General features: G+C 38.9%; 1 protein-coding gene across 1 annotated transcript in view; it reads left to right on the top strand.

Annotated features, from left to right (window-relative positions):
* The window catches only part of Smurf2 (SMAD specific E3 ubiquitin protein ligase 2), a 104,715-nt gene that overhangs the window by 62,742 nt on the left and 23,287 nt on the right, over positions 1-18,686 (top strand). The window contains exons 6-10 of the mRNA XM_057775267.1: positions 1,409-1,493; positions 4,302-4,385; positions 7,080-7,282; positions 10,742-10,826; positions 15,782-15,940. Coding sequence (XP_057631250.1) covers positions 1,409-1,493; positions 4,302-4,385; positions 7,080-7,282; positions 10,742-10,826; positions 15,782-15,940 — 616 coding nt within the window. The remainder of the gene's footprint in view (positions 1-1,408; positions 1,494-4,301; positions 4,386-7,079; positions 7,283-10,741; positions 10,827-15,781; positions 15,941-18,686) is intronic.

Genomic DNA, 18,686 nt, shown 5'->3' with positions numbered 1-18,686 from the left:
TAATTGACAGAATATAGCCAATTGTCCTGCACCACTTCCCCCTCTTTTTTAAAAAAAAAAAAGAAAAGATAAAAGAACATCCATAGTCCATTTTTTGGGAATGTGGGCATAGTTTTCCAGGCTACTTCCTGCTGGTTGGGGGCGCTGATAATCTTATGGGGACCTAAAGAAAATTTAGAATTATGGTCAAGTCTTGACTGGAGTATCCTGTGAGGCTTGATCATCTCAGGCAGCAACTTAAATCTGTTCTGGATGTAGAACAGATGTCTGGGCCATCTGTTCCAACTGGAGATTTTTCAGTTGGTCTTCCTTGATCAAACCTGATTTTTCTTAAATCAGAATGAATCCACAGCCTCTCATTTCCTATGGAAACAAAAGCAAAATCTCTTCTCCAAAGTAACATACCTTTTGATTTCAATTTTGAAGTCAAGTAATTTTCAAAATACCTATCTTGGTTTAATTCAGCAGCATTTATAAACAAATATCTTTTGGCAGCTGTTGCTCCTTCCCCAGCATTCAAACAATTCAAAGAGAATATAATAACATACAGTATCCAGAATCTCTGTATATATTTCATCTTTACATGGCTTTATTTTAACCTCTATTTCTTTTATTTTTACTTTTAATGTTTGACTTTTTGAGAAAGGTTCTCTGTGTATCTTTGGCTGTCCTGGAACTCACTCTGTAAACCAGGCTGTCCTTGAACTCACAGAGATCTACCTGCTTCTGCTTCCTAAGTGCTAGGATTAAAGGTGTACGCCACCACCCCCAGCTTGTGAAAACATTTTTGGTTTTTTTCTTTTCTTTTTAGTTTTTTGGGTTTTTGAGACAGGATTTCTCTGTGTAACAGTCCTGGCTGTCCTGAAACTCACTTTGTAGACCAGGCTGGGCTTGAATTCATTGAGATCCGCTTGCCTCTGCCTCCCAAATGCTGGGATTAAAGGTGCATGTCACCACCACCTGGTTTTTGAAAACATTGATTTTTAATATCACTTCTAAAATGAAAAAATCTATGGGAAAAGAAATGGCAAATTTTAGTAGAAACCAAGGAATTCCAAATGCTTTACTTTGGTTTTTGCAGTGCTGTGTATTGAACCCAGAGCCTCATGCATGCTAAGCTAGAACACTATAACTGAGCTACTTCTTCGTCTCAATCTTTCTAAACTATTAAAATAATCTACGTGTTATGTTATTTTTATTTTCTGAGACAAGGACTCCTCAATATGTACAGGCTGGCCTTAAACTTACTATGTGCCCAAGCTAACATCAATCTTGCAACAATTCTTCTAATACTGAGCGTTGGGATTGCAGACAAATACTACCTCACTGGGCTTAAAATGGATATTGAGCTTGACAGAACTGGACAGTGCTGTCATGGACTTAGTAATGTTATTTGTTTTTTTAATAGTAAGCCTTCAGTCCAGAGATCGAATAGGCACTGGAGGACAAGTTGTGGATTGCAGTCGTTTGTTTGATAATGACTTACCAGATGGGTAAGTGAGCGTCATTATAGTCTTTAGAGAAATGCTGGTGTCCATGCTGTGCTAGGAATGTCTATGGTCCGTTCCAGAATATAGATTTTTTTCTTCTGCTTGGAAAATTAGAAGGATTTGACATAAATTGTATTAAATACCATTTTAAAAAGAGTTTTGAAAAGGAAACAAAGGAAAGTTCTTACCAAATATTACTCTCCTATAAATTTCTTTATTTAAAGGAAAAGATTTTTCTTAATTTTCTAAAACAGAGCATATAAGTACTGTATTTAAATATTGCTTTATTTTTAGAGGTAAGGAAAAGAGAATTGAGTAATCGTAATTATAACATTGCTAGCCTTTCTCATTTTGACATACATTTTATATACAAGTTCTAGTGTTTGCACATTTTGTTTCAACTGTTTAAAATTCTAAAATTGTGGTAGGCATAATGACCCATTCCTGTTCATCTTAGCAACTGGGAGGTTGAGGTAGGAGGAAGTTCATGAGTTTAAGGCCAGCTTGGAGTACATAGTGAGTTCTAAAGTAGCGTGAGTTGTATAGTGAGAGCCTGTCTCAAAAAACACCAAGTTAGGGACTGGAGAGATGTCTCACTAGTTAGTTAAAAGAGCTTTTCCCTCTTACTGAGGACTCTAGGTTCAATTCCCAGTACACATGTTAGGTGGCTCACAACCACCTGTAATTCTGGTTCTAGAAGATCCAACATCTTGCCTCCTTGGGTACACACATGAACATAACACAGATATATACGCACATACATGAAAATAATCTTAAAAATAAATTAGTTGGTGCTGCAGACATAGGTCCGTGGTTAAAGAACACATGCTGTTCTTGGGAAGAACATGAATTCAGTTCTCAACACCCAAGTCAGGCAGTTACAACCCACCGGTAAGTTCAACTCTAGGTAATCTGTTGCCCTCTTCTGGTCTTCTTGGGCACTGCATGCATGTGCACATAGAGACAGACACATTACACATAAGTAAGAATAAATCTTAAAATCAGTTTAAAAATTAGTGTTGGGGGGGTGGGCTGGAGAGGTGGGTCAGTGCTGAAGAGTACTGACTTCTAGAGGACCTGGGGTTGAATTCATAACACCCACATGGCAGCTCACAACTCTCTGAAACTCCAGGATCCAACCTCCTCACACTTAACATCTATACAGGCAAAACAACAATAAAATGCAAAAAAAAAGTCAAAAAATTAGTGTAAGAGCTAGTGAGATGACTTTAGGAGGCAAAGGTGCTTGCCACCAAGCTTGACAATGTGAGCTCACCCCAGAACCCACATAATGGAAGGAGAGAACAGCTTCCCCAAGTTGCCCTCTGACCTGCATACCTGTGTTGTGGCAATGCTCTCCCACACATATTCATGTAGCTATGCACACATAATAAGTAAATGTACAGTTTTTGTTTTGTTGAGACTGGATTTTTCTTTGTGTAGCCCTGTCTGTCCTGGAACTTTCTCTATAGACAAGATTGGCCTTGAGCTCACAAAGATCTGCTTGTCTCCCAAGTGCTGGGATTAATGGTGTGTACCACCACAGCCCAACAAATGTACACATTTTTAATTGGTAGAATTAACTTTATAGATTGTTTTAGCTTTTAAAAATGCTTTAAATTATGTGTAGGTGTGTATATCTGCACAAGTGCATGTGTTCATGTGCCCGTTAGCATTGGACTTACACAGACAGTTGTGAGCCACCTGATGTGTGTGTTGGGAACTGAACTTGGGCCCTCTAGAAGAGCCTCAAGTGCTCTTAACCACTGAGCCATCTCTCCAGTTCCTTGTTTTGGTTTCTTGATAAGTCTGTTCATTTTTGAAAATGAGGAAGTCCGTGGTGTTTTTCACAGGGAAGTTGAGGATGAAGTAATCTTTATTGAGAGACTATACCAATGGGAGAGCTAACCAACCACAGGAGGAATATAGCCATATTTTTATAGTCATTTGGATGTTTTATTAGATGAAATGTCATAAAGAATTTAGGGATGAATAGTATTCTTTGTTTATAAAAGTTGATTTGGAGGATTGGCCCAGCAGTTAAGAGCACTGACTGCTCTTCAGTACCCACATGTTAACTTACAGCCATCTGTAACTGCAGTTACAGATAATAAGATTCCTTCTTCTGGCTGGACAGTGGTGATTTATTCCTTTAATTCCAACACTGAGGAGGCAGGGGCAGGCAGATCTATGTGAATTTGAGGCTAACCTGCTCTATAGAGCAAATTTCAGAACAGGCTCCAAAGTTACAGAGAAACCCTGTCTTGAAAAAATTTAAAAAAAGAAGAAGAAAAAGATACCCTCTTCTGGCCTCTGAGGGCACTAGACATGTATGCGGTACACAGATATACCTACAGACAAAACATACATCACATGCATATAAAATAAATAGATAAAATTTAATAAATGCGTTTCAGTAGGATTATAAATACTTTCAAGAGCTTTTATGTGCTTCCCTACTAAAATTTAGCTTTTTAAAAATTATGGGAACTTAGAAATTTTTAGACTGCTTGTGTTCTAATCTTTCACCATTTGCTTAACTGCTGTAAAATCAGATAAGTTTTATGGCTAATGTGTTAGTTCAGGCATTTACCACAAAATTCTTGGGAAATTACTTCAGTTTAAATGTTATTAAAGTTTTTAAATGTTCTCAGTCTGGCTGATAGAAAAATGTAACCTCAGCAAAATATCTCAAAAGCTCAGAGTTCTATATAAACACTGTTGTACAGTTCTAATGTAAGTTGAAAACAATATCAGCCTCATTATGAACTGATGTTCTAGATGCCTTATTTTTCAATATTTTTATTGCAGTTGGGAAGAAAGGCGGACTGCCTCTGGAAGAATCCAGTATCTAAACCACATAACAAGAACTACTCAGTGGGAACGCCCGACAAGGTAAAAATCATACACGTTGTTTCCTATGGCCTATGCTTGCCCTTTCTGGATTCTTCTGTTATCTGTCACCTTTATTTGATTTTCCCATTAGTTTATGCTAGTATAAACCATTAGATCTTAGAGCAGGTGCTATTATTATTTTTTAAATATATATATTTGTTAATTCTATTTTATAATTAAAGTGGTTATATTTTAATTATAATTACTTCCTTTAGTTTTTGAGACAGGATCTCTCCATATAGCCCTGGCTGTTTTGAACTCACTCTGCAGACAAGGCTGGCTTCAAAGTCAGAGGTCAGCATGCCTCTGCTTCCTGAGTTGATGGGATTAAAGGCTTATGCTACCATGCCTGGCTACTATTATGGTCAACAAAGACTTTTTACAGGTTCATCCTCTTACTTGTATGTCCATGACCTTCAGTGGTGCTCAGTAAATACTACTAACTGAAACAAATAAATGACTGGATTAAACAGTAATTTTGTTTCTGTCATTTTATAGTTCACATTTGAGTATTACTGAATGGCTGTTATAAAATATTTATTCAAGGTTGTCATAGAGGGATGCTGTTATATCATGGCTAAGTAAAGTGTATGATCAAGAAAACCCATATGGAAGTTGTATACCTGAGAGTCAGTGAGGAGGTGGTAACCTTGCAAAGGAAAAGCCTGAACTAGAATTTGACAGATGGTAGATAGATAGAGCCCCCGTCCACGTAGCAGTTCCTATGTAAAGATCTCAGGATGCAAGGTTGTTCTTGGAAACTGAAAAGGAGTGCCGTTAAAGCTGCTAAAAATGAATAAGGTGATTGGTTTGCATCCTTTGTACTACCTTTTACAAGTAAGAATGAAATTGAGCCGGGCAGTGGTGGTGCACACCTCTCATCCCAGCGCTTGAGGGGCAGAGGCAGGTGGATGAGGCTAACCTACTCTACAAGATCTAGTTCCAGGACAGGATCCAAAGCTACAGAGAAACTTGTCTTGAAAAACCAAAAGGGGAAAAAAAACAATGAAGTTGAATTGCCATCTCTGCTAGTGTATTGGTTCCCCCAGTGATTTCTGAGCAGGCCTGGCACTCAGAACAAATTATTAAATGGTTTTCATTAGCTGTATCTACTTTTGATTATTGATGGTTGTTTAAATCAAGTTGAGTTTGTTATTCTTTTTTCTTTTTGTTTGCTGCTATTGTTTTGAAACAGACTCTTGCTCTGTAGCTCAGGCTGGTCTAGAACTCAGTATATGGTCCAGCCTACCCTTGAACTCAAAATCCTTCTGCCTCAACTCCCAAGGACTGAGATTATATATGCATGCCACCACATCTTCTTAGAATATTTTTTATTATGTTATGATTGTCATCAAAGTCTTGCTATTTAAAATTTTTACATATTTTTTTATTTTTTGAGATTATAATAATGACATCATTTCCCATTTCCCTTTCTTCTCTCCAAACTCACCCATGTACTACTCCTGACTTTTTTCAAATTTATGGCATTTAAAATGTGTTACATATATAGATATATATTCCTAAATAGAAAAGTATAACCTGCTTACTCCATGTAATTAATGTTAGTTGTTTGTATGTGTTCAGGACTGACCATTTGGTATTGGATATCCAATTGCTGTGCTCTTCCCTAAGGAAGACTGGTGTGGGAAATCCTTCTGTGTATGTGTTGCTTTTATTGAATAATGAATAAAGCTGTTTCGGCCAGTGGCTTAGCAGAATAGAACTAGGTGGTAAAACTAAACTGAATGCTGGGAGAAACAAGGCAGAGTCCATGAAAAGCCATGTAGCTGCCAAAGGAGACAGACACCTCTGCTGAAGCCCTCTGAAACTTTGTTGGTAGACCATGACCTCATGGTGATGCACAGATTAATGGAGATGAGTTAGTTTAGGATATAAGAACTAGCTTAAAAAATATGCTTAAGCTATTGCCCAAACAATATTGCAAGTAATATAGTTTCTGTTGTAATTATTTTGGGTCTGAGCAGTCTCTGGCAACATTTCTCCTGCACTCAGCATTCTTTAGTTGCCTGAAGCTTTTTGTTTAGGTTAAGACCTCATGAGCTGTCTTGTCTTGCCATTTAAAAAAATATATATACTCAGTTCAAAATTATATTTCTGTTTTGGTTTTTTGAGACAGGGATTCTCTGTGTAACAGCTCTGACTGCTCTAGACTCACTCTGTAGACCAGGTTGTCCTCGAACTCATGGAGGATTTGCCTGCCTCTGCCTCCCGAGTGCTGGGACCAAAGGTGAAGTAAAGTATTAACTGTGTTTTGAATGAGAAAGAACCATACCTAGGAAGAGATACTGTTTCCAAGGACTGAAGGTCAGATGACTCAGGCAAATTCGAGGAGAGGAGAAACACCTGCTTGGCAAAAGCCATGTGGGAGACAGAATGGAGAAATCTGGTCTAGAGGCCAGCCTGTATTCAAGTCCTTGTACTTAGTGACTCAGGAACACATCTCTAAGTATGCATAGAGTTTTTAAACATCTTAATTGAAACAGCCCTTGAGTTTCTTTGGTCACTAGGACTTTAGGCTTGCTCTTACTAAGATTCTTACAATCATTGCTTGCTCTAGTCATCTCATTTCTTGTCTTATTTACTATATTATTACTATAGTATATGTGACATCTAGAGACTCTGTTTTTGATGTCTAAATTGTTAACCTTTTTACCCCTTGTCACTTTTCAATAGACCAGCGTCGGAATATTCTAGTCCTGGCAGACCTCTTAGCTGCTTTGTAGATGAGAATACTCCAATTACTGGAACAAATGGTGCAACGTGTGGACAGTCTTCAGACCCCAGACTGGCAGAGAGAAGAGTCAGGTCCCAGCGACATAGAAATTACATGAGCAGGACACACTTACACACGCCTCCAGATCTACCAGAAGGCTATGGTATGATAACAGCAAAGGGAACATTTCAACTTGATTTAAGAAAGTCAGAAAACTAACTTTTCTATTTTGTTTTTTCAAGACAGGGTTTCTGTGTGTAGCCCTGGCTGTCCTGAAACTCACTTTGTAGACCAGGCTGGCCTTGAACTCAGATCCCACCTGCCCTTGCCTCCCAAGTGCTGGGATTGAAGGTGTGTGCCACCAATGCCCTGCCAGAGAATTAACTTTAAAAGTTGTTATTTTTGCTAGGTGTAGTGGCACATGCCTTTAGGCGGATCTCTGTGAGTTTGAAGCCAGCTTGGTCTACAAAGTGAGTTCCAGGTAAGCCAAGGCTACACAAAGAAACCCTGTCTTAAGAAACAAAAACACACATAAAAAAAGTGTTATTGTTGTCTGTTTTGAGGTAGGATCTTCTAACAGCTGAGGCTGGCCTCAAACTCACAGTGTACCCAGACTGCCCTTGAATACCTGATACTCCTTGCACCCACCCAACACTCATTGGGATTATAGGTGTGTACTATCTCACTCTGCTTTAGAATTAACTCTTGAAAGTTAATAAGGCCTGGGGATTTAGCTTGATGGTAGAGTACTTGCTAGCATGCTTAAGGCCCTGGAAAGGCCCAGTGTTCATCTTGAATGTATGTGTGGAGTGGTCACAGAAGACACATATTACACTGGACATAGAGACAAAAAGAGAGTTACTAATCAGGGCTTAGGGATTCTGTGTGAAAAGAAAAGTAAATATAAAGCCTAACAATTAAAAAAAGTCTGTAATGGTTAGAAGACTAAGCAACAGTTTGTCCTTAGCTAGTTATTTAAGAACCATAGCTTTTATGCTCAATCATAATAAAATGTGATGAATACTAATGACCTAGTTACTTTTAAGAAGCCTAGGGAATAAAATGAGACAACTTTGCAAGTAGACCCTATAAAGTTATGGCAATACTATTGTGAAGGCTCAACTTAAACCTTTAGTGTGATTTTTTTTTGGGACAGATACTAACTTCCTTTCCTTCTTAACACTGTAGATGTTGGCTGATGGTGACACCTAAAGACCAAAATTAGGAATTACATTGTCTAAGTTATTTTTTACTTGTAAATTTTTAAAAACTATTTGCAAATAAATGATTATAATTTTATTTTAAAATAAATTTTAGCCTCTTACTTTGAAAAAAATCCATCTACTCACTGCTGTGTCCCACAAAGTTTGCCTACTACAAAGTGAGCAGTTCCAGAATGGGAAACAGATTTGGTTTTGCCATGTTACTAATTGTATTATTTAACCTCTGAGAACCTATATTGTATCTTCTATAAAGTGAAAGAAATAATAGTAACAACGATTTGTTTTTGCAACAAATAAATGATATATAATCTCCAGGAAAGCATTTGACCATGTCTGGTATAAAAAGCAGGTTAGCAACTTGTCTGTTGTTACTAATATTCAATCTTAGAGATATTCCCTTGGAGGGTCACTCAGTTTGTTGGGATTAAAGGTGGATTTCATTTTTACAGTGTGTGTATAATTTAGGTTCAGATGTTCTTTTGTAAGAATAAAACGGGAATAAAGTAGCTATCAAGGCTGAAATTATTGCAGCCGTTGTCAGCACTGGGTTTTTTCTTAGTGTTTGAGATTGAACTCAGGCAAATACAAGCCGTGAACTTCTTTCTGTCCTTGCAGCTGTCTTCTAAGTTTGAAGCTTTTTTTTTATCATCTTCATTTATAGATCTATAAATATATTCTAATATTAGCAGTAGTTTTATTTAACTTATATATTGAAATTTCTCACTGTATTTTGTTAAAAGAAAACAGGTTTCCATGCAAAATACAACAGCTAAAAAATAACCATTGAAGAAACCCTTTTACAGATTTTTTTTCTTGACAGCTCTACTGCCTGCTTGGCTTTGAACTCATTTCACCTTTTGAGGTTTTTTTCTCTTCACCATGCACTCCTCCTTCCATTGTGCTTTTTAGTCAGTCCTATGACTATATGATGTGCTTTGTTTACATCAGAATCTCTATTTTATACCCTAGGTGGCCTGGAGTTTTGACAGGTAGCCCAGGCTAGACTTGGACTTGTCTCATTGCCTCTGCTTCCTGCCTGCTGGGATTGCAAGTGTATGGCACCTTGCTAACATCCCAGGAAAACCCTTGATATATCTCTGTTAAGAAAAGAGAAATCACAAATTTGGTAATAAAATTGCCATAGGGAGGAAAAATCATTAGCTGGTGCTGGAGAGACTCAGTGATTAAGAACACTGGCTTCTCTTCCAGAGGATTCAGGTTCAACTCCCAGCACCCATATGGCAGCTCAAGTGTCTGTAACTCCAGTTCCAGGGACCTTCACATAGATGTATATGCAGACATTTATGGAGGCACATAAAATAAATAAATCTTTTTAAAAAATCCTTATCTTATAAATCTTTTGAAATTTTAAAAAGTTTTGTTGAAATTTCCTTAAGGTGGCTAATCTCTTCCTCTGGGCTGTCTGCTTACTTGGGTGCTGACTGTATCCCATCATCACTGTTTATACAGTTGTTTCCAGGAGAGATGGGATGGCTCAGAGGTTAAGAGCACTGACTGCTCTTCCAGAGGTCCTGAGTTCAATTCCCAGCAACCACATGGTGGCTCACAACCATCTGTAATGAGATCTGTTGCTCTCTTCTGACCTGCAGGTATACATACAGACAGAATACTCTATATACAATCAATCAATCAATAAATAAATATTTATTTAGTCATTTAGTTATTTATTTATTATGTATACAACATTCCATGTATGCTTGGATGCCAGAAGAGGGCACCAGATCTCATTATAGATGGCTGTGAGCCACCATGTGGTTGTTGGGAATTGAACTCAGGACCTCTGGAAGAGCAGTCAGTGCTCTTAACCTCTGAGCCATCTCTCCAGCCCCCATAAATAAATCTTTAAAAAAAAAAAAAAAAACCATGCAATTGTTTCCAGAGATTGAAGAGATGATTTGTTTTGTTTTGAGATAGGGTCTCACTATGTATCCCTGGCTGGCTTAGAACTCACTCTGTAGCCGGGCGGTGGTGGCGCACGCCTTTAATCCCAGCACTCGGGAGGCAGAGGCAGGCGGATCTCTGTGAGTTCGAGACCAGCTTGGTCTACAAGAGCTAGTTCCAGGACAGGCTCCAAAACCACAGAGAAACCCTGCTCGAAAAAAACAAAAAAAAAAAAAAAAAAAGGAACTCACTCTGTAGACAGGCTGGCCTCAAAACTCACAAAGATCTACTTGTCTCTGCCTCGTGAGTATTAAGATTAAAGGCATATTCCACCATGCCAGTCTGAACAAATAATTTGTGAAGCTTTTTTTTCTTTTTGTAAGAGAATAAACTGGCAATTGCAAGATGTTTATTCTATTAGAGTATCATCCTATGTAATGGTGTTTGATTGAATATGAAAAACCGAGTGTGTATTCATTATTTTCTTTATTTTACAGAACAGAGGACAACACAGCAGGGCCAGGTATATTTCTTACATACTCAGACTGGTGTGAGCACATGGCATGATCCACGAGTGCCTAGGTAAGAACATGTCTTAGACATTCTTGGTTTGGTTTTGTTTTTGTTTTTTTCAGTCTGGGTCTTATTATGTAGCTCTGGGCTTGCTATATACATCACACTGGCCTCAGATTCACAGAGATCCATCCACTTTTCTCTGTACCCCAAGTGTTGGGATTAAAGCTGTGAGCTACTATGCTTGGCTCTTAAGTTCTCTTCATATCAGCCATAACTATCCATTTTACCCAGGGTTTCTTGATTTAAAAAAATTTAATTTCTAAGGACAGTTTATGTAAAAGTTTGGCTTTTCCTGGTAGTGTTTCAGCTCAGTATTTAGTAGATAGTCTAGATACTGTCTATAGTCTCACCCCAGTTCCCTGCTAGTCTCGGACTCCTTTCCCTTGAGCAACCCCTGCTAAAAAATGTGCAGAAAAATACACATCTTTAGGAGTTTGAAATGTAATTTCAGGAAAAACATGCAAAACATACCCATTAGAAAAAGAGCAGTGGGGAGTTGTTGTCTGGTGACCATGTGTAAAGTACTGAGTAGTATGGCGAGGGTGCAGAGCAGACTGGAATTCTAGTGGGAATCAACCCTGTGCTGCACATACATGTTTATATGATGAGGGAGTTGGATATACAAAATTCAATTCAATCCAAAAAAGAAGCCATACCATGTGGGAGTGGGATGGGATCCAGAGATCTTCCCTCTAGAGCTTCTCTGTCCAAACTTCCATTATGTATTTGAAAAACAAGTGGGTCTGCAGATCTAGGGTCGCTTTGGACACTGTCTTATAAACAAAATGAGTATAATGAAAATAGTTTACTTAATAGTTTAGAATTAGAAACTTTTCAGGGTGACAGCCCAAAAAATGTGTTGTCATTAATTATTCTATCAGGTTTGCCAATTCTGTGTCTCCACAAAGGTAGTGTTTTCTCCTCTCGTCTCTCTCTCTCTCTCAATAAACTGAGTAATTTTTAAAAAGTAGTAGTTGAGGGGGAGTTTACATTTATTAAGTTTACTAAAAGAGCCGGGCCGTGGTGGCGCACGCCTTTAATCCCAACACTCGGGAGGCAGAGGCAGGTGAATCCCTGTGAGTTTGAGGCCAGTCTGATCTACAAGAACTAGTTCCAGGACAGCTAGGACTGTTACACAGAGAAACCCTGTCTCAAAAAAAAAAAAAAAAAAAAAGAGAGAGAGAGAGAGAACTCAAGTGTTAAATTGTGTACTCTCCGACAATAAAATTTAAAATGTAAACAAAAGTCAGGTGTGGTAGGGTCCACCTTTAATCCCAGCACTCTGGAAGCAGAGGCTGAAGATCTAGATCTCTGAGTTCAAAGCTAACCTGGTCTACATAGCAAGTTCCAGGCCAGCCAGAACTAGATAATGAGACCCTTTCAAAAGAAAGAAAAAAAGAAGGGAAAAAGAAGTTTTATGTGGAGGGCCCAGTGGAGTTAGGTGTACATATGCAATCCTAGCACTTAGGAAACAAAAGCTAATCCCATGTTTCAGGCCATCCTAGGGTACAGAGTGAGATTCTGTCTCACACTGATAACAAAAGTTTGTTTGGCGTATAGACATCTATATTTGAATAAGACTTTGAAGTAATAATGCTCTATATGATTTTTCCTTATCTCCATGCCCCAATTATTTTTAAACACTGTTTTGTCTTTTGTTTTGGAGCATCCTTTAGCAAATGTGCCTTTGATATGGGAGGTTATAATCCTTTAAAATATCAGGCATTAAAAAGCTTGGCTAAATCTGCTGAGTCTTTAAAGATAGCAGCAAAGCAGTAAGTACAGTGGGCTTCTTTACAGAGCTTTTCCGTGCAGTGTATCCAGCTTGATTCTGCTTAAAGGTGCGCAGAGCCCTCCAATAGCCAGGGTCTTAGAAGTCCCATTTCATCACAGTTTGCATTTCTCTTTTAATTCTTGTTATTCGGTGTACTGCGTACTGACTGAAGTCTTAAAATATGGACATGTCTTTTTTGTTTTGTTTTGTTTTGTTTTTTTGTTTTTTCAAGACAGGGTATCTCTGTGGCTTTGGAGCCTGTCATGGAGATAGCTCTTGTAGACCAGGCTGGCCTTGAACTCACAGAGATCCGCCTGCCTCTGAATCCCGAGTGCTGGGATTAAAGGCATGTGCCACCACCACCCGGCTATTTTTTAAAGCTTTCTAACTTAACTTTTTGTTAATTCTCCATTTGGGCATAAAAAAGTCATTTGCGGGTTTTTGCTCTTTTAATTAATACTTTAAAGCTCTCCCACACTTCACTGTAGATTTATACATTATAAGTAAAATTCTATAAAATGAAATTTTACATTGCATCAATAGTAGAATTATTTGTCCTTGTTTTCCCCTTCTAAAAGCTTGACTGCAATTATGGGGTTCAAATCCAGGGCTTGTACATGCAAAACAAGTTCTCTTCCATTTGCTGTTACTTCTGCTGTTCTTAGGTCATTTTTATCCTACATAGTTTATAATTGTTTTTTAATTTTTATTTATCTTATGTATGTTTTTTTGTTGTTGTTGTGTTTTGGTTTTGTTTTTGCCTACATGTGTATCTGTACTATAAGCGTACCTAGTGCCCATGGAGACCAGAAGAAGGCATTGGGTCCCCTAGAACTGGAATTACAGATAGTTGTGTGCCACCATGTAGGTGCTGGGAACAAAGTTCAGGTCCAGTGGGAGAGCAGCCAGTGCTCAAAACCACTAAGCCATCTCTCCAGCCCTTGTTTAAACATCTCTCTCTCTCTTTTAATATGTTTTGTCTGTATGTATATCTGTGTAATGTTGTCAGATCGTTTGAAACTGTAGTTTAAAACTGTGAGCTGCCCTGTGGGTTCTGGGAATTGAACCCAGGTGTAGCGCGCCAAGGCGCTCTGCGTACCACGGCTCCGTCAGCTGTCGTGTTCCGATGTAGTGCGCCACGGCGCTCTGCGCACCAGGCCGCTTTGCGCACCTCGGCGCTGTCAGCTGTCATGTTCACAGGGTCTGGCACTAAGCCCGTTGCCACCATTTGCTAGTGTCCCTAGTAGTAAACAACTTCTGCGCACGCTCACTACCGGCCCAAGAGTGGTTTGAATCCACCTATCAATTGCTCACACGTCTTGCTCACGCAATTGCATCAGTGTGGGCCGAGCCAATCAAGCAATGACACATCATAGGCGGACCAGGCGCTGTATGTATTCCCCGCGCGGTCGGGCTCGGGGTCTTTTCGCCTCCATCTTATCTTCAGTCTTCTGCGCTCCAATAAAGTACGTTCCAAGAAGAATCCTGTTGTGGTCGTCTTCTCTGCTGGCAGAGTTGCGCGCCGCACCCAGGCCCTCTAAAAAGCAGACAGTGCTCTTAACTGCTGAGCCTTCTCTCCTTTTTCCAGCTTTTTTCCTTTTCTTCTTTCTTTCTTTCTTTCTTTCTTTCTTTCTTTCTTTCTTTCTTTCTTTTCTTTCTTTCTTTCTTTCGAGACAGGGTTTCTTTGTGGCTATCCTGGAACTCACAGCCATCCACCTGCCTCTTACCTCCCTAGTGCAGGGATTAAAGCAGTATGCCACCACCACCCAGCTTGCTTAAACATCTTAAACAACACACCCTAATTATTTTCTTTGTGGTCTCTTGTACTTAGAGATCCAAGATCCAATTCTGTGGCTGCTAGCTATCATAGTGGTGCTCACTTCTAAAGTCTCTATTGATCTCAGTCTCTGTGGTTGTTACTTGAATTTGGTATGGTTTTTGTTTGTTTGCTTGCTTTTGAGGTGGGATTTTACTGTATAGCCCTGGCTGGCCTAGAACACAGAGATTTCACCTGTTTCTGCTAGGATTAAAAGGGTGTGTGTGTGTGTGTGAGAGAGAGAGAGACAGAGACAGAGACATTTTTCTGCTGGGATTAAAGGTATGGAGTGGGGGTTGAAGATAATACGATCTTGGTGTATAGCCTAGGCTTGGCTTGCACTTGGCACATTTCCTATTTCCTTAGCCTTTGAGTGCTAGGATTGCTTTTGTATGCCACCATGCCTGATGTAAAAGCAGAAGTCACAATCACCGTTTGAAGAAATCTGTGAGAGTTGGAAATGACCTCAGCAGATACTGTACATCTTCACATGCAGCCACCAATACCTCGAGCACTCTGGGATGGTCTCTCTGTAGAAGATGTTGATCTAGCAGAGCAGAGGATGAAAATTTGCAATGTTGTTGCTAGTTTCTGAACAGTCAGAAGGGAGCTAGGAACTTCCATGCCTTTGTGCACACCCCAACCAGCCACCTCAGGGTGTTCAGCTGTATTGCTCTTTACAGTCCTGTACATCCTTATGGTGTGTGATGTGCTAACAGTGGTCCTCATCTTTTAAAATTACTTGAGTTTTTCTTTGTTTCAGCAGTAAGTCTAAAAGCATTTTTCTTAAGTGTCTTTACCAGGTTTTTTTTCATGAAGTTTATAGACTTCAAAATTCAAAATAATGTAGTTATCTTACTAAAAAAATATATATATATACTATGATTATTTCCAGCATCAGGATTTCAGTAATGTTTCCAGTTTTGCTTTGTTGGAGAGCATACAGTCACACATGGCATGCATATTTGTTTGCACCAACTTTATGATATAGTAAAGAAAGAAAATAGTGAAGAGAAATTTCTTAATACCCATTGATGCTTGTAAAACAATACTTTATGTCAAACAAATATTGAAGTATAGTTTATGTTGGCAAGTACTGTGATTGCTCTGTTTGAATTCAAAATGTGTATTACATTAAAGCCTAGGAACTTACTAAAATGCAGACTGTGATAAGTTCTGGGCCATTTAGGGACTGGGTGTTGAATGTGCAAGTTTGGGAAACCATTGGGAATTAAAGATTCCAGCTGAACGTCTCAAGTTTCTGAAACAATACATTTTCTCAGACTTCATGGAATTGCTGTGTGTCACATACACTTGCTTGGCTCAGCAGGCCCAGCAATGAGGTATTTCTATTGTATATTTGTTTTGCAGGGATCTTAGCAACATCAATTGTGAAGAGCTCGGTCCTTTGCCTCCAGGATGGGAGATCCGCAATACCGCAACAGGCAGAGTTTATTTCGTTGACCATAACAACAGAACAACACAATTTACAGATCCTCGACTCTCTGCTAACTTACATTTAGTTTTAAAGTAAGTTTTGATTCCTATGTCATACAGTACATGTGGAAATATTAGTCTAAATAAGGGGACATATCTGTGCTTTTGTAATAAATGTGAAAGAGTATCTGCTCCTTTAAATTTATAATGTTGGTTTATTTTTATGATGCATTCTCAAGGAATAACCCAGGCTGACCTTGTATTAATTGCTGTAGCCTGGCAGGAGCATATGTGTCTCACTGTCATGAAAAGTCTTAAGCTCTTAAAACATTTTAAATGCCATATACCATAGTCTTTGAAAGGTTTGAAGAATGCCTATCCATCTGAAATATATATATATATTTGTCCATCTAGAAAATTTAACATGACTACAAGCTTGACTATTATAGATGAGTATCTATTAACCTATATTTCTTAATTATACATTACATCTTAAAATGAACTACACAATCACAATACCTTAATCAAGAGCAGGAATATACATATAACAAAGTTAACCTTAAATTTGTATCGATAAACCAAGATCCATACAAATGCATACTATTCATATCTATATCATATCCCCCTTTAAATGTAAACAAACATTTATAGACAATATTTGGGAATATGGGCATAGATTCTACAAACTGCTTCCTGCTGTTTATTGAGTGAAGTATTTTCTTTGTGGGGATGTTCATAGCAACCTTTCAGGGTGTCTTGTTCCATCAAACCATATTGGTCTGGAAGCAATCCACAGGTTCTCATCTGTGAAAACAAAAGAACCTCTTTTCCAAAGTAACATATCCTTAGACCCAAACTTGGAAGTCATGATACCTTTATAATATACATGTGGTTTAGCTTAACAGCCCATTCAATGAAATGTCTATCTGTACTTAGCTCATTCACAGTCAAAAAATTCAAAGATAACACAATAATATACATAATTCAGACTCTGTGAATTTTCCATCTTTATGTGTCTTAATCTTTGTTTACGTCTTTTAATCTTTGGCTGTCTGTACTCTGTCTCTTTAAAGACTTTACTTCTTTTTATAACTATATTTTTCTTGTCTATCCCATGCCTACATACATTTATCCAACACTGTGACCCATTTACAGGTCTTTTTTATCTGGATTTGTCTTTATTGTATATCTGTAATTCTTTACTGTCCAGGAGCGTTTTTTAAAATGCTAAGCGCCTCTTAAAACTTAAACTGCGCCATTACTAGGGTTTATATAGTATTTCCTGCTTGCCCAGTCTAAAATGTAAGCTGTGCCATTACTATGATATATATGGTACGCCTGCTTGCTCTGCATAGTCTAGCATGGCAGAGCTGTTTATGCCTCTGAGCTGCCCCACTTCCAGGCAAACAGCCGGTCCAAGTTGCCATCAAGCAGGCCACAGCACACTGCCCACAAACCCCATCCAGATGCTCAGTCTCCCGAAAGAGCCAGAGGTCATGCTGGTTCATGGCAGCATGGCCCAGAAAGACGGCATTTTAAAATGGCAGCGCGTTTTTTTTCCTGCTGCTGCTGCTGCTAAGTCAGGACAACCTCTCTTTTTTTTTTTTTTTTAAATTTATTTATTTATTATGTATACAATATTCTGTCTGTGTGTATGCCTGCAGGCCAGAAGAGGGCACCAGACCCCATTACAGATGGTTGTGAGCCACCATGTGGTTGCTGGGAATTGAACTCAGGACCTTTGGAAGAGCAGGCAATGCTCTTAACCTCTGAGTCATCTCTCCAGCCCAGGACAACCTCTCTTAAAGGAGCTGTAGCATGCTGTCAGCAAACCGCAAGAAGCTGTGTTAAGCTCTGTAATTTTTTTTTTAATTTAGAATTCCTTTTCAAGCCCTCTCAGGTTTTATGTGTATTTAGTTGGCCACGTGGGTGCCAATTTGTAGCAGCAGGCCACTTGGCTGCTTGTTCGTTTCCTGGCTGTCCAGACCCCCAAAATAATCACATAAGAACTGTATTAATCACTTCTTGGGGTGCTGGAGAGATGGCTCAGAGGTTAAGAGCATTGGCTGCTCATCCAGAGGTCCCGAGTTCAATTTCCAGCAACCACATGGTGGCTCACAAGCATCTGTAATGAGATCTGGTGCCCTCTTCTGGCATGTGGGCATACATGGAGGCAAAATGTTGCATACATAATAAATAAATAAATCTTTTTTAAAAAATAAAAAATAAATCACTTCTTGGCCCACTAGCTCTATCTTCTTATTGGCTAACTCTTACATCTTTATTTAACCCATCTCCATTAATCTGTGTATCACTACATGGCAGTGGCTTACCGGCTAAAGTTCCAGCATCTGTCTTTGATGGTGGCTTCATGGCTTCTCTCTCTCTGCCTTCCTATTCCCAGCATTTAGTCCAGTTTTCCCCTGCCTACCTAAGTTCTGCCCTATCAACAGGCCAAGGCAGTTTCTTTATTCATTAATGGTAATCACAGCACACAGAGGGAACTCCCACATCAGCCTTGAACTCATAGAGAACTGCCTGCCTCTGCTTCTTGAGTGCTGAGATCAAAGGCGTATGTCACCACAACAGGCCTATGATGATATTAAATTATGTTTTTTGTGATAATTTGTTTGGAGATAAATTTTATCTTTGTTGCTCAGGCCTCCTGAACTGGTTTTATAATCTAGGTTAGCTTTGAACTTTTTATCCTCCTCCCTCAGTTTTCTGAGGGCTGGGCATCTTTAATTTTCATTTTCCTAGCTATTCATGTGGTAAGCTTATTCTTTATGTGTGTGTTATTTTGAGACAGGGCATCCTTGAGTTGCCCAGGATGGTCCTG

Source organism: Chionomys nivalis, chromosome 7, assembly GCF_950005125.1.
Source record: "Chionomys nivalis chromosome 7, mChiNiv1.1, whole genome shotgun sequence".
Classification (NCBI taxonomy): domain Eukaryota; kingdom Metazoa; phylum Chordata; class Mammalia; order Rodentia; family Cricetidae; genus Chionomys; species Chionomys nivalis.
The sequence above is the reverse complement of the archived record's forward strand: the minus strand, read 5'-3'. Positions and strand labels throughout refer to the sequence as shown.